Source organism: Protopterus annectens, chromosome 2.part0, assembly GCF_019279795.1.
Source record: "Protopterus annectens isolate FY-2018-M chromosome 2.part0, PAN1.0, whole genome shotgun sequence".
NCBI lineage: Eukaryota > Metazoa > Chordata > Ceratodontiformes > Protopteridae > Protopterus > Protopterus annectens.
The window spans coordinates 443,459,433-443,478,608 of record NC_056728.1 but is presented as its reverse complement, the minus strand read 5'-3'; the positions used below and the strand labels follow the sequence as shown (position 1 = coordinate 443,478,608).

Here is a 19,176-nt window from a genome sequence, read left to right as displayed (position 1 = left end):
AACAATCCAAAAGTAGAAAATGTATCCAGATACAGTATCAGGCTGTCCATGAAGCAGAGTGGGCAAATATTTGTTTCACTTCACAGAAGGAATATGTTTATGTGTAGGTTATTACTCTCTAGCACCATGAAATGATTAAGCTGATGGATGCTGCAAGTAATTCTACAGCTTCATAACAGGACATTCTTTAAGTTGCTGTATCAGGCAGTGGTCCATGAAATGGGAGCCAAAACTTCAAAAGGTCTGAACAACAGTGGGACTTTTAAACATATTAAGGAGTCTATGGCATCCCATTTGAATAGAGAGGTAGAGAGAACTCTTCAGACAAGAAATCATCCAATGAAAAAGAATACAGGAAAAGACAGTGTTATCTCTCAGTTTTGAGAAACACAATTAATTAGTTGCAGGGATTCAGATCTCTCATCAGCAGAACTGATGACAGGAAGAAGGATACAGGCAAGCTAGCAACTTCACTTTCTTTGCAATGCCAGAGACTCAAGGCATATCAAAGAAATGGTGGAAAGGAATTAACACAAACAAAAGTTCTACTGTGAAAGACATTCACTGAAACTATCGACCATGAAAGCAGAAGAAGAATTCATAATTCACAAGTTGTAGGAAGATCAACAACCGGAAGCAATTGTGGTTAGTAAAACAAAAGAACCTAAATTGTAAAGATGGAGGAGTATACAGAAGGAATAGAAGGCAATTCATTTAATATAAATTCTTCTGAACAACAGGAAAATATCAGAAATTAGGGATGTTCACAAAGCTTGTAAAAATTTGGAGCTGCAGCAAGGATTCACTCAAACAGAAGTGCATCTCCAAGATGAAAAGCAATTTGAACAGTTGCAGAACAGTTTTCAAGACTATGTTAAACCAAAGTATAGTAGTTCTATCAAAGTGCCGAGACATGGAACAGCTCTCTTATAGCTAGCCAGATACTTGCACAGTTCATACAGTTCTAGTTAAAGTAGATACATATTCTAAAAACTAAAACTTTACAAAATTAAAGTTTGAAATATTTACATTTTGTAATGTTTAGTAAGCCCATGACATGCCAAAACAGAAACAGTTTCTCATATATTACGTATATGTGTGCGTGTACATATATATATATATATATATATATATATATATATATATATATATATATGGATCTAGGACACATGTTCGACTAGCATATGTCCGAATCACAAAACATCGAACACACATACACGAAAGCATCGAAAAGCGCTTCCGTGTATGTGTAGTTCAAAAAAAAAATCTACGTTTCTGCAGGAGAGCTTTGCCCCCCTGCACCCCCACCCTCCCCTACGTTATTATTCTCACTCCAAGATCGCACTACAGTGGGGAAAAGGGAATTTTCCCTTACCCGCACTGTAGTCCGAGCTACGAAACAGGCACACATACACAGAAGCGCTTGTCGGTGTTAAGCGCTTTCGTGTATGTGTGTTCGATGTTTTGTGATTCAGACATATGCTAGTCGAGCATGTGTCCTGATCCCATATATATATATATATATATATATATATATATATATATATATATATATATACACACACACACACACACACATATATATGTGTGTGTATATATATATATATATATATATATATATATATATATACATATATATATACACACACACACACACACACACACAGAAACACACACGTATGTATATCGTGAAGATGAATGAATGCATACCTATCTCTATCTCATTGATACAGTTTGTTTAAAAAAGTTAATATAGTATACTGTAATAACTCAAAGAAAGGTCACTAATGATAGAGGGAGGCACGGCATGTGGGTCCTCTCCATTTGTCATATCAGTTACAGTAAAAATCTTATGGTGGCTGATTGTCAACATTCTGATAAACATTTAAATGTTTCATAGCAGGCTCATGAAGAAAGTACACTTTCCTAGCTGGAACTGTAATGCCATGGTATACACCAGTGCAGAGTACTTTCACTTCAGAGGCTAGGACCTAATGAGAAAAAAATGTCAAGTCAAAAGAGAAGAAGAGAGTTTAAGAACAAAGACCCAGTGAGAAACTCCTCAACAACAGATATAATAGTTCTTTAGCAGTGAGATGAACTAAGAATGGTGTGAGGTAACAATCAACTTGAAATAATGGTGTCTGCCAGTCAACCAAAAAGGTGAACCAACACAGTGACAAAACCTTGTGCAAAACATTTAACAGGTGGAAAAATTGGCTGGGTGAAAGGATGCCATCTGTGAGCAGAAGCCTAGTTATATTCTACTGCAAGAGTAAGCCTATAAAGATGAGATGATTCCAACCTCATAACACTATCTATTAATTCATCTTATAATAAATGCATAACACCTACACTTGAATCATGTTCTTCAATTCTCTTGCAAAATATTGAGACTTAACGAACATATAACTGGACACAGGCAAGACAAAAAAAAAGTTCTTCTTGGATAGTGAACAAAATCCTTTTTTTTTTTTTTTTTTTTTGTTGTTGCTTAAAGCTTAAAACTGCATGACTATACAATTTACAACAGGAGATGTGGATAAATGCACTTTGCAGTTTAACAACCAACACATACAGTGGACTACTGGGACCAAATCTAAAACTCCCAACGTGAGATAGTTGGGTAAATGAAGGCCATATATACAAAGTTAAAAACTTCTACCTGTACCGATTTGCACGTGCTGCAGTGCGCCATGGAAGATAACCTTCAGTGCCTGGAGGCAAGGGTTTGGGGACATATGTCTCACTTTTTTTTTCACTGGCTGTAGGCTTCTTTGGACCAGCTCCTACATGAAAAACAGAGCAAATCCATCAGCTTTTAAAAACAGAAGTCCTACATGTGAATTCTAGAACTGATGTCAAGTAAACAAAAGTTATGTGCTTACCATAAAGTACAGTTTTGTACCTACCATAAATGTAGATGTTCGAGTGTATACACTGCTGCAGTCATTACACTTGGGTTATCTGCCGTTAGGCGGTCCCGCAGTCAGCCCGAGTTCCAAAGTCTTGGTCCGGTGTCGGTTGCGGTCGCTTCTTCCCTGACGTCAGTGCGACAGGAGTATAAAAGAGGCAGCCAACGCCATTTTCTCCAGTTTTTCTTGCCCCAGATGTCAGGTGCCCCCAAATAGGAAGGCAACACATAATCCTAAATAAACATACATAATAAATAGAAAACAATAGCTTCAGCTATAAGCAAATACACCATATAGAAGCACACCATACAGATTGTATAGAAAGGGAGGTGTAGATAATTCCCAGCTAAGAAAGAGGGGATGGAGGGAGGGTAACCTGGACTGCAGCAGTGTATACACTCGAACATCTACATTTATGGTAGGTACAAAACTGTACTATGTTCATCGTGTTACACTGCTGCAGTCATTACACTTGGGTTGAATCCCAAAGCTGAGGCTGGATGGCTGGTACTAAACAGGGTTGGGAGTAGCTAAGAGGCCCTGCAGAACTGCAGTGGCAAAGCCAGCTCTGGTTTTTGAGTTTAGAGGTAAGTGGTAATGTTTGGTGAAGGTGTGCACTGAACCTTAAGTTGCAGCCTCCAGAATATCCTTGGTTGGTACTCCTCTGAGGAAGGCTGCTGATGTGGCTGTGGCCCTGGTGGAATGGGGCCTAATGTTACCAGGCACAGTTTCCCCATGATGTGTGTAGCAGAAACGGATACAATGTCCTATCCATTTTGAAATGGTCTGTTTCGAAATTGCCTTTCCTTGTGATCCTGCAGCATAGGATACAAACAGTTGGTCAGATTTCCTGAAAGCCTTTGTTTTATCCAAGTAGAAACGTAACTGTCTGTGAATGTCCAAAGAATGTAGAAGCCTCTCCCCTTTATTCTGGGGGTTTGGATAAAAGGTGGGTAAATGAATGGTTTGGTTAAGAGCCACACTAGATACCACCTTTGACATAAAGGTAGGGTTAGTTCGTAAGGAGACTCTGTCTTGATGAAAAATGATGAAAGGTTCCACTGCCATTAGGGCCTGTAGCTCTGAGACTCTCCGTGCTGAAGTTATTGCTAACAGCAGGGCAGTTTTCCATGACAAAAATTTTAATTCTGCTGAAAAAGCTGGTTCGAAGGGTGGTAGAGTAAGTTTTTCCAAAACAAAATTGAGGTCCCAAGTTGGTGTTGGTGCTCTTCGGGGCGGTCTTATGTTCTTAGCCCCTCTGAGGTATTGTCTTAGTAATGGATGTGAAAAAATAGGAGGATCTGTGTTGTAATGAGCTGAAATAGCTGAAGCATGGATCTTAATAGATGAAAAGGAAAGGCCTTTGTCCAGCATCTCAGTTAAATATTGTAATATCTGAGGAATATTTGGGACAAGAGGATTTAGACCTTTAGCCTGGTTCCAGGCGCAGAATCTTTTCCATTTTTCTGAGTAAGTTTTCCTGGTGCTAGGTCTCCTGGCCTCCAAAATGACATCCATAACAGCTTTAGAAAGGAGTGTTGACTGGTTGTTTAAGTAATCCGCCATGCAGCCAGATTTAAAGTCTTGAGCTGGCTGTGCAGAATCTGATTGTTTTGCTGAGACAGAAGATGAGGAATTTGAGGTAATATCCATGGTGGGCCTTGAGCCATGTTCCTTTATATTGGATACCAGTGTTGGCGGGGCCAGTCTGGAGCAATGAGGATCATTTGTGGCCTCTCTAGTCTGGTTTTTAGGAGTACCTTTGCCAGAAGAGGCAGTGGAGGGAAGGCATAAACTTTTAGTGTTTTCCAACTGAATGATAGGGCGTCCACTTTCCATGCTAGTGTGTGGTATGTCCTTGTGCAAAATTTCTGTAGTTGGTAGTTTCAAGGGGAGGCAAAAAGATCTATGTCTGGGCTCCCCCATTTTTGAGTTATCATTGTGAATACTTGTGGATTTAGTTTCCACTCGTGAGGGTCCATGATATATTTGCTTAGGTCGTCTGCCAATGTATTTTTCTTTCCTGGCAGGAATTGTGCTTCTAGTTGAACTTGGTAGGCCAGTGCTGTATTCCACAAAGTCATTGCTTGCCTGCATAGGGGGTAGGAATGTGTGCCCCCTTGTTTGTTTATTTACCACATCACTGTGGTGCTGTCCGTCTTTAGTAGCAGTTATCCTAGTTGTAGAAGGTCCTTGAAAGCTGTTAGGGCATTTTGTGCAGCTAGCATCTCTTTTTGATTGATGTGGAGATGCATTTGATTTGTGGTCCACTCGCCCTGAATGCACTGCCCTGCCATGTGTGCTCCCCAGGTGTAATCCGATGCATCTGTTGTTATTGTCTGCCTGGCTGTGGGTAAGGTGAAAGGCTGTCCCTTGTTGAGGTGACATGCCTGTGCCCACCATAGAAACTCCTGTTGAAGGTAGGGAATGAGTGGTATTATTGCTTCCAAGCAGTGGCTGTGTTGAGTCCATACGCTTTTTAGATACCACTGTAATTTCCTCATATGCAGTCTGGCATATGGAATTAGTAGAATGCAAGATGCCATGAACCCCAAGGCCTGCAGAATTTTTCTTGCAGGGAGTTGGGTTTTTGTTGCCATCAATTGCAAATATTGAGTCAGTTGTCCTTGCTTGTCTGGCATGAGACAAGCCATCTGGGCCATTGTATTTAAGCTGGCACCCAGGAATATTATCTCTTGTGAGGGCACTAGTTTTGACTTCTTTTCGTTTACTGTGTACCCTAGGCAACTTAGTAGATTTTTTACAAACGCCAGATGTTTTAAAAGAATGTCCTTGCTTTCTGCTTGAATAAGGCAGTCGTCCAGGTATGGGTATATTTGAATCCCTCTTTGTCTGCAATAAGCAATTACTGGTGCCAGGCATTTTGTGAAGACCCTGGGCGCAGTAGATAAGCCAAAGGGCAGTGCAGAGAATTTTTAATGAGTTGAACCTGCTATGAATCTGAGGTATCTTCTGCAATTTTGTCTGATAGGAACATACAGGTATGCCTCCTTGAGGTCCAACGTTACTAGCCAAGCCTTCTTGCCCAGCATGGGAAGAAGTTGCTGTAGTGTCAACATTTTGAATTTGGGAACTTCCAGGTAAGTATTTAGAGTTGAAAGGTCCACAATGGGTCTCCAGGCTTTGTCCTTTCGGGGGACCAGAAAGAGTCTTGAGTAAAATCCTTGTCCTTGCTCCTGTGTTGGAACCTCTTGAATGGCTCTCATGTCCATGAGTGCTGTAATTTGTCTTTGAGCCTCTGCCCATTGATTTGGTGGCAGGTTTGGCATTCCTTTTAGCCTTGGTAAAGTGTGAAAGTGGAACCTGTATCCTTGAGATACAATATTTAGAACCCATTTGTCTTGGGTGATGATGTGCCAATTGCCTGCAAAAATTGCTAGTTTTCCTCCCAAGGGAGCTGCCAAGAGAGGTATGCTTGGCAGCCCGAGGGGGAAGTCATTGTGACTGTTTTCTGTAAGTTTGCGGCCTGTCTTCCCCTCCTTTCTGGGTTGAGGTACCCCATTGACGAGGCTTGTAAGAGCCTTGTGGCTGACCTCTGCCCCTTGGGCGTCTGTATCTGCCCCTCTGAGGTCTGTCAGAAGTTGGAAAGGACCAATTTTTGGTTGGCCAATTTCTGCTAAAACGTGGGGGCTGGACCTGTAAAAGATCCTTGACCGTCTGCATAGATTTTGCCTTATCCTCCATTTTCTTTAAAACCTCTTCTGCTTTGACACCAGATAACACATCCTGCTGTAAAGGTGCATCCAATAACTTTGCTTTAACATGATCAGGTAAACTTTGTTCTTTTAACCAAGCATGTCTAAGAATGACAGACCCTGTTACTGCTGCTCCACAAGAGGCTTCTAATGAATCAAATCCACATTGCAAAGTATGTTTTCCCACTTGTTCTGCTGCATGCAATAAATCCTGCATTTCCTTGTAGTCAGGCTGCTCTGAATGTGGAAGCATTTTTTGCTTTAACTGAGACATCAAATATTGCTGATATTTCAGCATGTGAAACTGGCAATTTAAGGCCCTCATGGCTAGAGTAGCTGAGGTGTATACTTTCTTTCCACATCTGTCTAATGCTCTAGAATCCCTTTCAGAGGGAACTGGATTTTTAGCAGTAGAGGCCTTAACCCCTTTGGGACCCTGGGAAATGGTTTCTCGGTCAGCAACAGGGCTCTTGTATAGGAATTTGTGAGAGTCAGGGACTCTGTAGTATCTGTCTGGTTAGGCTGGGGCTGGAGGTAAAGAATCTGGATTCAAACAAGATTCTGAATAAACATCGCCCACAATGTCTAATACTGGTGGAATAGCAAGGGGTCTGTGCTGAGGCAGTAAAAGGAACTCTCGGAACCTTTTCTTGGATTCTGAATAATCCTGGCCTTCCCACTGGGAATGTTCCTTCATGGTATGCAAGGTTTCCCCAAAAGAATAGTTGATTCCTCAGCATCGGAATCCTCATATGGGGAAAAGAGTATTCCTGTTCTTCAGAGGAATCTGAGGAAATGGAAACCTGGTCAGATGAAGCATAGTCTTCCTCCTGTCTAGGCCTTTTATCAGGAGGGGGATGGGAACCCCTGTTCAGGGTAATTAAGTCTTCGGCCATTTTGAGCATCTGTTTCTTAGGCATGGGGGCCTGTAATGGAGAATGCTGTACTGGCTTCCTTATTTTTAAAGGAGTTTTCAACTTAGCATAAGATTTAATAGTAAGTGTAGTCGGTCTGAAGACACCTTCTGCAGCTGAAGGCCTTTCAACTGCACCGGGTTCCTCTTCAGGAATGGTGTCGGTAGGGCCTAAAGTTAAAGGATCCGGAGGCCCAGCAATCTCCGCTTCGTAGTCGGAGGCAGCCTGTGGTTCTAAATCAGCGGTCGTCAGGGGCTGCGAAGGCACCTCGCTGAAAACCGGAGAACCGGCGACTGGCCTAGCAGAGGCCTCGTTGTCTGGTTTGGGTCTCGGCTGCCTGTCCTTATCTTTGCGCTTCTTATGTATCCCGGTCGTCGATTGCTCTGACGGCATGGTGTAATTGAATTTTCTACCAAAATAATGTCGGGCAAAATCAAACTGACGTTTAATAGTGCGCTTGTTAAACCTAGCACAAAACAGACAACCAGTGACGTCGTGGTCTGGGCCTAGGCATGGAATACAATAAGAATGAAAATCCTTATGAGGTATTTGCTTCCCACAAGAAATACAATTATTAACTTTTTCTGACATCGGTCTGAGGCAAGAAAAGTTTCCCCAATGGGGTACTTAGCTTTATTGAAGACTTCGGTCTGAAATTCAAATTGAAAATTTCAGGAGTTGGCCGACCGGCACTTGCGAACTGCTTCTGCTTTGGGCACCGCGCGGCAAGAAAGACTGAAGAAAAATGCATCGGCTGCCTCTTTTATACCCCTGTCGCACTGATGTCAGGGAAGAAGCGACCACAACCGATGCCGGACCAAGACTTTGGAACTCGGGCCGACTGCGGGACCGCCTGACGGCAGATAACCCAAGTGCAATGACTGCAGCAGTGTAACACGATGAACATCTATAGATCCACGTTGTCTGATTTTGTCCAGTTCAACACATGGGTTGTCAGACCCAAGTGGATCAGACATTGGCATCAACTCTGAAGCTTCTTCGGTTCCAGGGCTCTGACTCCTCCCCTACCCATAATTCCCTGTACATCAACCTAATATTGCAGACTGAGTTTGCCCAACTAACACAAATATTTTACAACCTTGTATACATGATAATAGTTGCAACTAAGATAAAAAGTGGGAGAGAAGGTAACAGTCAGAACAGGACTGTTCATGGACAGGGAGTCAAGTAGTACTACCCACCTACCTTGAAGTCGTGTGTGTCAATTTAGGAAGTGGGAAGGAGGGATAGAGATTGAACCAGAAGAAAATCACACAATGTGGCTCTATCGTTATGGAAAGTGCATGTTGCCTATTTTCAACTGATTCAACACATGGGACAGAATCCTAAGCCATCTATCTGAATGGTATCAAAGAAGGACAATCCTGAGGATTGTACAGCCAAAAGAAGAAAGTGACCTAGATTGTACATGCAGTTTATAATGAGACACAAAAGTATGGACTGTGGTCCAAGTCGTTGCAGCACAAATGCCATCAATGGGAAGCTTTCTGGAAAATGTTGTTGAAGTGGATATTGCTCAAGTGGAACGAGTTTTAGGCTTAGATTGTAGAGTCAGTTTCTTTTTGTTCTAGACAAATGAAATGCAGTCTGACAACCACCATGAAAGGATCAGTTGAGCAAAGGCTTTTCCCAATTTTGATTTTGAAAAGGCAATAAACAACTGATCAGATTTCCTGAATTGTTTCATTCTATGAAGGCAGAATTTGAGTCGACATTGAACATCTAACATATGTAACACGTGTTCACCTTTGTTAGAGTATCTGGGAAAAATAATGGTAAACTTATGGACTGATTTAAGTTTGCTTTGGATGCCACCTTAGGAAGAAAGGACAAATTAGTTCTAAGAGAAACTGTGTCCTTGTGAAGAATTGATAGGAAGGTTTGCACGAAAATGCTTGTAATTCCAAAAACTGTCTGGCTGACATAATTGCCACCAGAAAAATTGTTTTCCCAGTCAGGAACTTAAGATCTACTGTGGCTGCAGGTTCAAAGGGGGGTTGAGTTACAGCCTGCATCATAATGGTAATATCCCTTGGAGAAACTGCATCCCTGATAGGTGGCTGTAAAAGAAATGTTCCTCTCAAAATGGTTTTAAAAATCTTAAGGAGAACTGCACAGAAGTTACTATAGCCTATGCAGAAGCTGAGGTTAGATGCCATTTGAACTTTTATGGTGGAATAACTGGAAATTCTAAGATGGATGAAACAGAAGCTAAAAAAGTGACAATCCTTTGGAAATGACCAAGATAGAAAACCTCTTCCATTTGCTATAGTATACTTTTTTTGTGGTTAGCTTCTGAGAAGCTGATATGATCTTGACAACTGTAGTGGGAATCCTGACATCTCTGGCTATAGTCAAAACTGGAGAAGGCAATCCAGATGTGAGAGTTAGAAGATCTGAATAATGATCCAACATCCACAGGGGATGTACTAGTAGAGGGCACAGGAAGCATAACCATGTCTGTTGGGGCCAGAAGGGAGCAATGAGGATCACCCTGGCTTTGCACTGTCTGGCTTTCTGGATAAAGCTGTTCATTAGAGGTAAAGGGGGGGGGGGATAGCATACATGAAACCCAGAGGCTAACTGTGGACCAAAGTGCCCCTCAGTGATTGACCATGTGAAGGGCAAAGTATCTCTTGCATTTGTTGTTGAGATAGGACGTAAAAAGGTTGCAGCAATGATGGCACCAGCAATGGAAGATCAAGGATGCCACTGTTGGATTAATGGACCACTCGTAAGGTGTAAGGATAATCCTACTCAATCTGTCCACTAAAACAGTGGATGAACCCAGGATGTGCATTGCTAGCAGAAAGCAGTGTGAAGACATCACCCACTGCCAGACCCTCATGGCCTTTTGACACAGGGGGTAGGAATGGGTTCATCCTTGTTTGCTGATGTACCATACCATTGTCATATTGTACATCTGAATGCAAATCCTACCTCGGGGAGGAGATTCTAAAAAGCCTACAATGCTAACAAAACTGCCTTCATCTCCAAGATAGTTTTGTAAAGATTGGCCCCTAATGGTGGCCAGGTACCTTGGACCATCCTCCCTTTGAAATGTCCTCCCAACCCTCCCTTGAAGGGAGGCATCTGTGGTCACTACTGCTACTGGTGAGTCCATCTGAAAAGGACAACCTTCTGTCACTGAAGAGGACAAAATCCACCAGGTAGTGTGCCATCTGGAAATCCCAGTAAGTAAAGCCTTCACATGTAATGAATGAATGCTCTGAGACCACTGTACTGCTAGGGTTCATTGGAGTATTCTCATGTGGTACCTGGCTAGTATAACCATCAGTATCATGGATGCCATTAGACCCAAGAGGTGTAAGATCAGCTTCACTGGAGGTTAGGGATGGTGAAGCACCGGCATGGCTGTTAGATGCAAAGTTAAAACATTGGTCTGAGGAAGGCTGGTGATCTGTAGTTTGGTACTGAGGTGGTATCCTATGAATTCTTTTTGCTGTGTTGGTATCAGATGGCATTTGGGAAAATTTACTGTTATTCCTAAGTCTGATAACAAATGGAGCACAAAATACAGATGATATAACTGCAGATGCTTGGAGGTACCAGGTAGGAGCCAATCATCGAGATAGGGAAAAACCTGGATCCCTAGCAGCCACAAGTCCACTGTCAACACTACCATTATCTTGGTGAACATCCTGGGGGCTGTGGTGAGCCCGAAAGGCAGGGCTCTGAACTGGCAGTAACTGGCTCGTGCCCAGAAATGGAGGAATCTCCTGGAATGCTTCTCTATCTTCATATAATAGTAAGCATCTTGGAGATGTATTGAGCACATCCAATCATCCTTCCTCAACACAGACAATATGGACTAAACTGTGACTATTTGGAATTTTGTCTGTCTCGCAAACTGATTTAGGTGACTGAGATCCAAAATTGGACTGATGTCCCCCTGTTTCATTGGTACTAAGAAGACTCTTATGCAGCCTCTGGATTCTAACTGGCCTTGGGAGACCAGTTAGATTACTTTTTTTTTTTTTTAGTAGTGTTGAAACTTCTAGTACTGTTGGTTCTCATTGACTGGGTGGAACATCAGGAACATTTGTTCTGAGGAAGAAGGGAAAATGGAATCAAATAGCCTCTGGAAATTATCTTAACCATCCACAAATCTGTGGTTACATTTTGCCAGGCTTGTGTGGGCAAAGATGAGTGTCCCATGACTTCCTTCAGAATGCAGCAGTCAGGCAATCATTCAGCGGTGCCGATAGGGGTTCTCTGAAAAAGGACTGCAAAGCCCTGGTTGTGTGGCCTGTGCCTCAGGTCGATTTCTGATTAAACAACTTCCACCTCTGCCATGAGGAGGTCTGTCCACAGGACAGTCATAAGTATTTTGTGATTTTTGGAACCACATCTTCTTCCCCATCCTCTGATTCCTAGAAAAGGATATTTGAGGAGTGGAAAAATGGATTTCCACTGCAGAGAACATCTTGGTATCATGCTGGCTCCTGGTAACTTTGTCCTTAACTTTGGGTCCATAAAATGTGGACCCCTCATAAAGGCATTTACAAAGGGCATCTTGAAGCCTTCTGTGAAGTTACAAAGACACATCCAGGCATGATGAAGCATTGTGATGCTGGTGCCTGCTGCCATGGTTGTGCCATCAGCTGCATTAGGCAGACGTTGCATGGCGACACTGAAGATTGACTGTAGGGTAGATAGCTGGGAGTCCACTGTCTACTGAACATCTGCAGACAAGATACCAGAAAGGGATTTTGAAAGTTCCTTAGTCAAATCCCTCTGGAAACTAGTAGCATGATCCAAATATTTCAGTGATCTTGGAGCAAAAGTTGCCGAGGTATCAGTCCATTTCCTGAACCTGTCCATCAACCTAGACTCACTGTTAGGGGGGTGAACAAAGGAACTTTCCTCGGATAATTCCTTTTTCATGGTCACTGCTACCACTCTAGCATCTACTAAGAGGACCTTTGCTCCAATGTTTTCTGTATTTCAGAGCTGCCAAAATTCTATCTGCTTTCTTCAGGATGAGCTCCACTATGTCAGGGTCTTTCCATGCCCACTGAGCCATAGGATCAATGAGGGAGTCAAGAGTGGTACCACCCAGTAACATGTTTGGCCAGAACCTGACCAGAACCAAAAGCTTCCAAGAACGCTGACTTGCCAACTTAGGGATCTTGGTTAGACCATTCTTCTCTCTGGTTCTTCAATTCAAGGATTTTGACAAAGGTGGCATCTTTGGAGGGTAAGCGGGGGGACCATTCACCTTCATCCAAATCAATGTCTTCTAAGGAGGACTCTGGAGATGAGTCTATGTGATCCTGCTTCCACATTTGTTTCTTATGGACCATTTCTAGTCAGAGATCAGAAGGCTCAGAATCAGACTGCGAACTAACATAGCACAGAATCTTAGAAGCTCGTGATACAGACTGTCCCTGTCCAGCAGGACGATAATTAGAAGAAGAGTCAGAATCCTGTTGGGGTTTGGGTGGAGCTGAACTGACTGGTGAGGCCTTCTCCTTAGGCATACCTAAGACCCTTTGAAAAGCTTTGAAGGTCGAGGAAGCAAATGGCTACAAAGATCTACACTTATCCAAGGACAATGGAGATCCCCCTGCAACAATGTGCCTTGACCCCGAAGCTGACCTTGGATCTGAGCTGTCGAGGGCCAAGGACCTGAGAGGTGGGGATGGCTCTGAATGCCTCAATGTTGATCCCTCCCCTTGGACCCTGTTACTGATGTTTCAGCTCAAAGTCTCTCCCTGATCTGAATGCTTCAGAGTTGATAGAGAAAGGGATACTGTTGGGGGTCAAAGTAATGAAGGTCAACCCTGACATAGGTGCCTCAGTGCAGGACGGGACCAGTGTGTCCATTCCCAGTGTAGGGTGAACTGGTACTGGAAAAAGAAGTGGAGGTTAAGTTGGACCAATAGTTGATACACTCCCAGTGGATGGTACCGAGAGAACTCCAAGCTTTGTCTGAGTCTTGAGAAACTTCCTCATCGTTTTGTCAGCATCCTGCTCAGTAAGGCTTCAGGATGACTGAGAAGAGGAGGCCACAGAAGGTGGTCAAGAGAATCTCCTTTCTTGGAAAATAGGAGAATGGAGCCTCAGGCTTACCAATTCTGGCAAGAACCAGGGCGGAGTATAAGAGAAGCAGAGCTAAAGAGCTGTCAGTTTCAACCTCCGAGTCAATTTCTGATCTGGTCTGACCTGTGCCATTGGATCCAGAGAACATCTCCTAGATGAATTCAAACCAAGTTTCTTGATCTTCTCAGGCTTATCTTTCTCCTTTTCCTTAGTTTCTCCTTAGACTTAGATTTATCCACTCTCTTAGATGGAGAAACAGTGGTAGAAGAAGAACCTGCAGAAGTTGAAGCCCATGTCTGTGAAGGGAGTAAGCCTTTTACAATAAATTTTGTTCTTCAATTTTGAAGAGCCCTGGCACTAAAAGAAGTAAAGGACTGGGAATCTAAATCTAGGTGGGCAATGTTAAAGCAATAAACATACAGCAAATGAGGCTCCTGAGGAGGCAGCTTTTGCCTGCATTGAGCACACTTCTTAAGCCCCTACGAGTCAGACATGCCAAGGGCACAATATCCAAGCTTGCGAAAAAACACACAATGTACATACTTATATCTATGTATATATATATATATATATCTAGAACAACACATTCAAAACTTATCTGAAATACCTAAAAATATATATACTAATCGAACACACACAACTATCTAGAACTATCCTAATATCAAACAATTAAACTTTAGCCAAAAAAAGGGAAGACAGTAAGCACCTCAACTAAGAAACTAGAGAGTATGGAAACGCTCAGTAGGGAAGGAAGAATAGCTAGGATTAAAAAGAAAGATATATGTTGCAATTAGCATCCTTGAGAAACATGTCCAAATAATTTGGTAGCAAATGAGATCTGAGGTATTAGGGTAGGGTACAGGGAATTATAGGTAGGGGAGGAGTCACAGCCCTTGAACAGAAGAAGCTTCAGAGTCAGTACCAAGGTCAAATCTGGTCAGATCTGAATTCCCATGTATGGAACCGGATGAAAACAGACAAACATTGGATCTTGGGTTTATTAAATTACTTTCAATATAAATTCAAGTCTGATATTATTTGTTATGAACATGTACATATTTGGTACTACTACATTTTGCATTATGAGGTTACCTCCACTGGACATCACTGAAAATTGAACTTTCCAGTTAAAAAAATAAAACAACAAAGTAAACATCTTATATTTCAGCAAACCAGCTGTCTTCATCTTTTATAACAGTATTGTACATAAAATATATTACTTAGCAAGTTTTACACTTGAAAAGAATGTCAGAGATTACATGTGTTAAGAATTTATTTTTATTTTATTTATTTTATTTTACATTCATTTACCGGGAAAGTCCAACAGGACACATGTCCTTTTTCAGCAGTGGCCCGGGGAGAAAAGTTCCATATTGAACATCAGAAATACATAGTTCAAAGAAATTAAAATACTAGCTTAGACACAGTTTGGACAAGCAGCTATACATAAAGGCTAATTAATGGATTACTAAGTTTAGATAATACACAATATGTTTTAACCAAAATCAGTAAGAATCAAAACATTAAACACAAAGTAGAGACACATTACATCATTATACATTTCTGTGTAATTACATAGAGAGATGAATATGGCATTGCACACTTTCTGAATACAGTTTACAAAGAAATTGAAATGTCTAGTCTGATATGTCATCAGCTCTACAATGGTATAGTACTGTGAATGTTAGTATGCAAAGAGGCGTAGGTAACAGAATAGACAAAGGGAGAATGTTTAGTCATTAAGTGAAGCAAAGGAAGTAGCACAATCAGATCGAGAAGTTAGTCTGGAGCAGAGCAAGGACACAGTCATTTGTTGAATAAGTGGGTTTTTAGTGTTGTTTTAAACAGGGCTAGTGATGTAACAGTTGTAATGTTTTCTGAGATGGCCTGCATCTGCCTCCCTTGGGCTTCAGGCTTCTAGCAAAGTGCTTGCCTTACCCATAGTGCCTTTGTTAGGCAATGCCATGAGGTCAAAGCTACCAACATGAAAATTTCATCAAAATGTAAATTAAAGGTCATGTTGCTCAATGCTAGGAGTCTAAACATGAAACTACACTAATTGCAAGCATTATTAACCCCAGAAGATGCTGACATTTGTGCAGTCACAGAAACCTGGTTCAAAGCTGCGGAGAGCACCCCAGCCATACCAGGTTACTCATTCTATCATACATTCAGATCCTAAGCCGTGGGCAGCAAAGCAAAAGGAGGTGTTGTTGCAATGTATATAAAAGACATACACACCCTTCAGGCTGGTCAAACAGTATGACGCACAGGAGACACTCCAGGTGCAGTTAACAACTGACCAGACCCCTATTCAAATGATAACTAGCTACATGCCCACTCTCCACCTATCTGACCTCTTTGAATCTATCAAGATTCAACCCTTTACCCTGATCCTGGGTGACTAACTATCCAACAACAGATCAGAAGAAATACTCATGCCAAAACACAAATGCCCAGAGATTCCTTGATTTTGTCAATGCAAATGCCTTGGACCAGTTGGTCAACACCCCTCCATGAGGAGAAAATATCTTGGACTTGGTATTAACTAACATGATTAACCACTGAAGCATCCCTACAGTGTCATCATCCCTGGTAAGATCCAACCACAAAGCAGTCACTTTCAAATCACCATCTCCCTGACCCCCCCCCCCCCCCCCCAGCTAGGGTCAAACAAAAAAACTTCTACAAAGATGATTACAACCTCCTGAGGGAAGGTATAAACAGCTTCACAGCCCCCACCCCCTCCATAGGAACTGACACATATGTCCAAACCTACACCAAAGTACTATACAAGCATTTATAAAGCTGCATGGAATCAGGAATACCAGACAGGACGAAATCATCCTCCTCAAAGAAGAGTAAACCTGTCTGGTGGGCATCTGCAATAAATAAACTCTATAATAAAAGGAAAAAAAATTGTTGTCCAGGACCAAGAAAAAGCAGGTTCTAATCGGAAGCAAGCTCTCCTTAACCTGAACAAGCAAGTAAGAGCACTAGTGAAATCCTCCAAAGTAAACTTCGAATCCAAACTGGCCACATCTACTAAAGACAATCATAAGACCTTCTTCACATATGTCCGCAATCTCAAAGGAAGCACCCAGATCTGCTCAGAACTGGTGGTCAAGGACACCGCATACACAAACACCATAGATATAGCCAACCTGCTGGCTGACCGGTTCATTGAAAACGTCACCCCTCTGCCCCCCATCAGTAAATCAAGACATCCCCAGCACCTGCCCCCTCCCCTTACCTCTAGGGAGCAAGTCATCACTGCCCTCTCAAAGGCAGAAAATACAACCTCCATGGGACCCGATAATATCCCAAGCTGCATTCTACATGGACTCAGCCAGCAACATGCAGCACCATTACACACCCTATTCAACCAAAGCCTGAGTACTGGTTTTGTACCAGCTGAGTGGAGGACAGCTACTGTCATCCCTCTGCACAATGGTGGAGCATCCACCAATTCAGGAAATTACAGACCCATCAGCCTTACTAGCTTAATCTGCAAGGCCATGGAGTGGATTATCATGGACTTCATTAACAAGGACACTGGCAACCTCCAAACACACGATCCCACACAGTATGGTTATGTCAAGGGGATGTCATGCCTGTTAAACTTGGCTAACTTCTTTGAGACAGTCACCAAAGCCATGGACAAGGGGAAGATGGTACACACTGCCTACCTTGACCTGGCCAAAGCCTTTGATACTATTCCCCACTCACATATAATAGACAAACTCTCTAAACTAGGAATCAATCCATATGTTACTAGATGAGTAGAAAACTGGCTCACTGATAGAGCCCACCTAGTTAAAATAGGTGAAGCCACCTCAAGCAATACACTCGTAATGAGCGATGTACCCCAGGAGTCAGTCTTGGAGCCTCTGTTGCTTGGAATATACTTTTCTGAGGTGCAGGCCAAAACCAGTGGCCTATGGCTGATCAAGTTTGCAGATGACTGCAAGCTGGTTGCGGTCATCAATTCCCCTAGTGATGTGGACATCCTCCAAGAGGGTTTCACCCAAACAAATGACTGGTGCCAGAAACGTGGCCTCAAACTGAATACCAAAAATGTATCATCATCCCCTTTGGGGAGAGTGACGTCCCTACAAATGATCACATTAATAATAAGGTTCTAAGCACGCAATCAGTCGTGAGGGACTTGGGCATCCAAGCTGATACAAACTGACTTTTGACCACCATATTGCCTCCATTTTACGGAAAGCTTTCTACATGGCCCACCTCATTAGTAAGGGTATCTCATCCAGGGACAAGGTGGTCATAACATCCCTGTATTCTTCCCTGATAAGACCCATTATTGAGTACAATGCCTCTTTTGGCATGTACCTCACAAAGCACATGCAGCAGATGGAGAGACCACAGAGGTTCCTCACCAGGAGAATCAAGGGCCAAAACATCTACCCTACACAGATAGGCTAAAGGCCCTGTCCCTCTACTCAGTCTCCTAAAGACTCCCCAGAGGTGACTGCTGTCTGGCATACAAAGCAATCTCAGATCCCACCTTGATGGGACTGCTGCATATCCACAAGTCAAGCTCCACTTTAGTAACCTGCACATGCAACCTCAACCTGATCTGTGACATCAATAGGACTTGTTGGCGGGACAGATTTGTGTCCCAGAGACTCCCCCTTTTGTGGAATACACTCCCTTTCCACACCAAGCAGAGTACCTCATTAACCCTTTTTAAACGCAACCCGGATAACTGGATGGGGAACAGAAAATACACCCCTGGGATTCCACCTGTGTCCCTGCTGGACAGTGGCATTGGGTGCTTCCTCATTGGAACATGGGCTAAGCTCTTGACTAGGCTTGTAAGAGCTTCAGGGCCAATAGACTAGTAACTTCCTATGATCCTACGGTAGTGCATTCCAGATTTTCCTATATAATTTGAGAAAAAGGAATCTCCTGCTTGATTTATAGTTGAATAGATTTTTATGTGGTGTTTGTTAGTGAAGCTTAAGGTTCTGTTAGTGGCATATGGATGAAGTAATATTTGTAGGGCAGGTGTTTTCTCAGGTTCAAAGATAATTTTATGGGCCATGGTTAACTGGTTGTAGTGAAGGAGGTGGGGGCTCTAGCCAGTTGAGTTGCGAGCTCTAGCTGGTAAGTTTGTAACATATTTGGCAATTTTGTTATAACAGGATTCAAGTTTTGCTAGCTCTGATTTTTTTAGATTTGTGAGTATGGGAGCTGTGTAAAGCAGTGTGGAGATTAAGTGAGACTGTGCAATAAATGGTAGCGTTTGTATTTTTAGTAAAGTTCATAGGTGTGCATTAGGCTAATGGCCCTGGGGCCTTTACAAGCCTAGCCACAGGATTACCCAGGCATTGTGCCACCCGAACTTAGTTCCCACTGCCTCTGTCGAGTAGAGTCACTGGAGTTATCCCCGGGGTGAATTTCCCATCCACTCATCAAGACTTTTCTTGAAGAGGGTCAGCAAGGTGGTCTGCTTGACATGTATAGGAAGTCTATTTCATAGCATGGGCAGTCTCTGGGTTATGAACCTGTCCATCCAGT

General features: G+C 42.6%; 1 protein-coding gene across 3 annotated transcripts in view; it reads right to left on the bottom strand.

The window, feature by feature from the left end:
• Positions 1-19,176, bottom strand: part of CEP78 (centrosomal protein 78) — a 1,514,071-nt gene that overhangs the window by 530,692 nt on the left and 964,203 nt on the right. For 2 of the 3 annotated variants that reach the window (XM_044060872.1, XM_044060875.1), the window contains one exon: positions 2,666-2,789. In XM_044060872.1, the coding sequence (XP_043916807.1) occupies positions 2,666-2,789 (124 nt within the window). The remainder of the gene's footprint in view (positions 1-2,665; positions 2,790-19,176) is intronic. The other variant, XM_044060873.1, reaches the window with a different exon arrangement.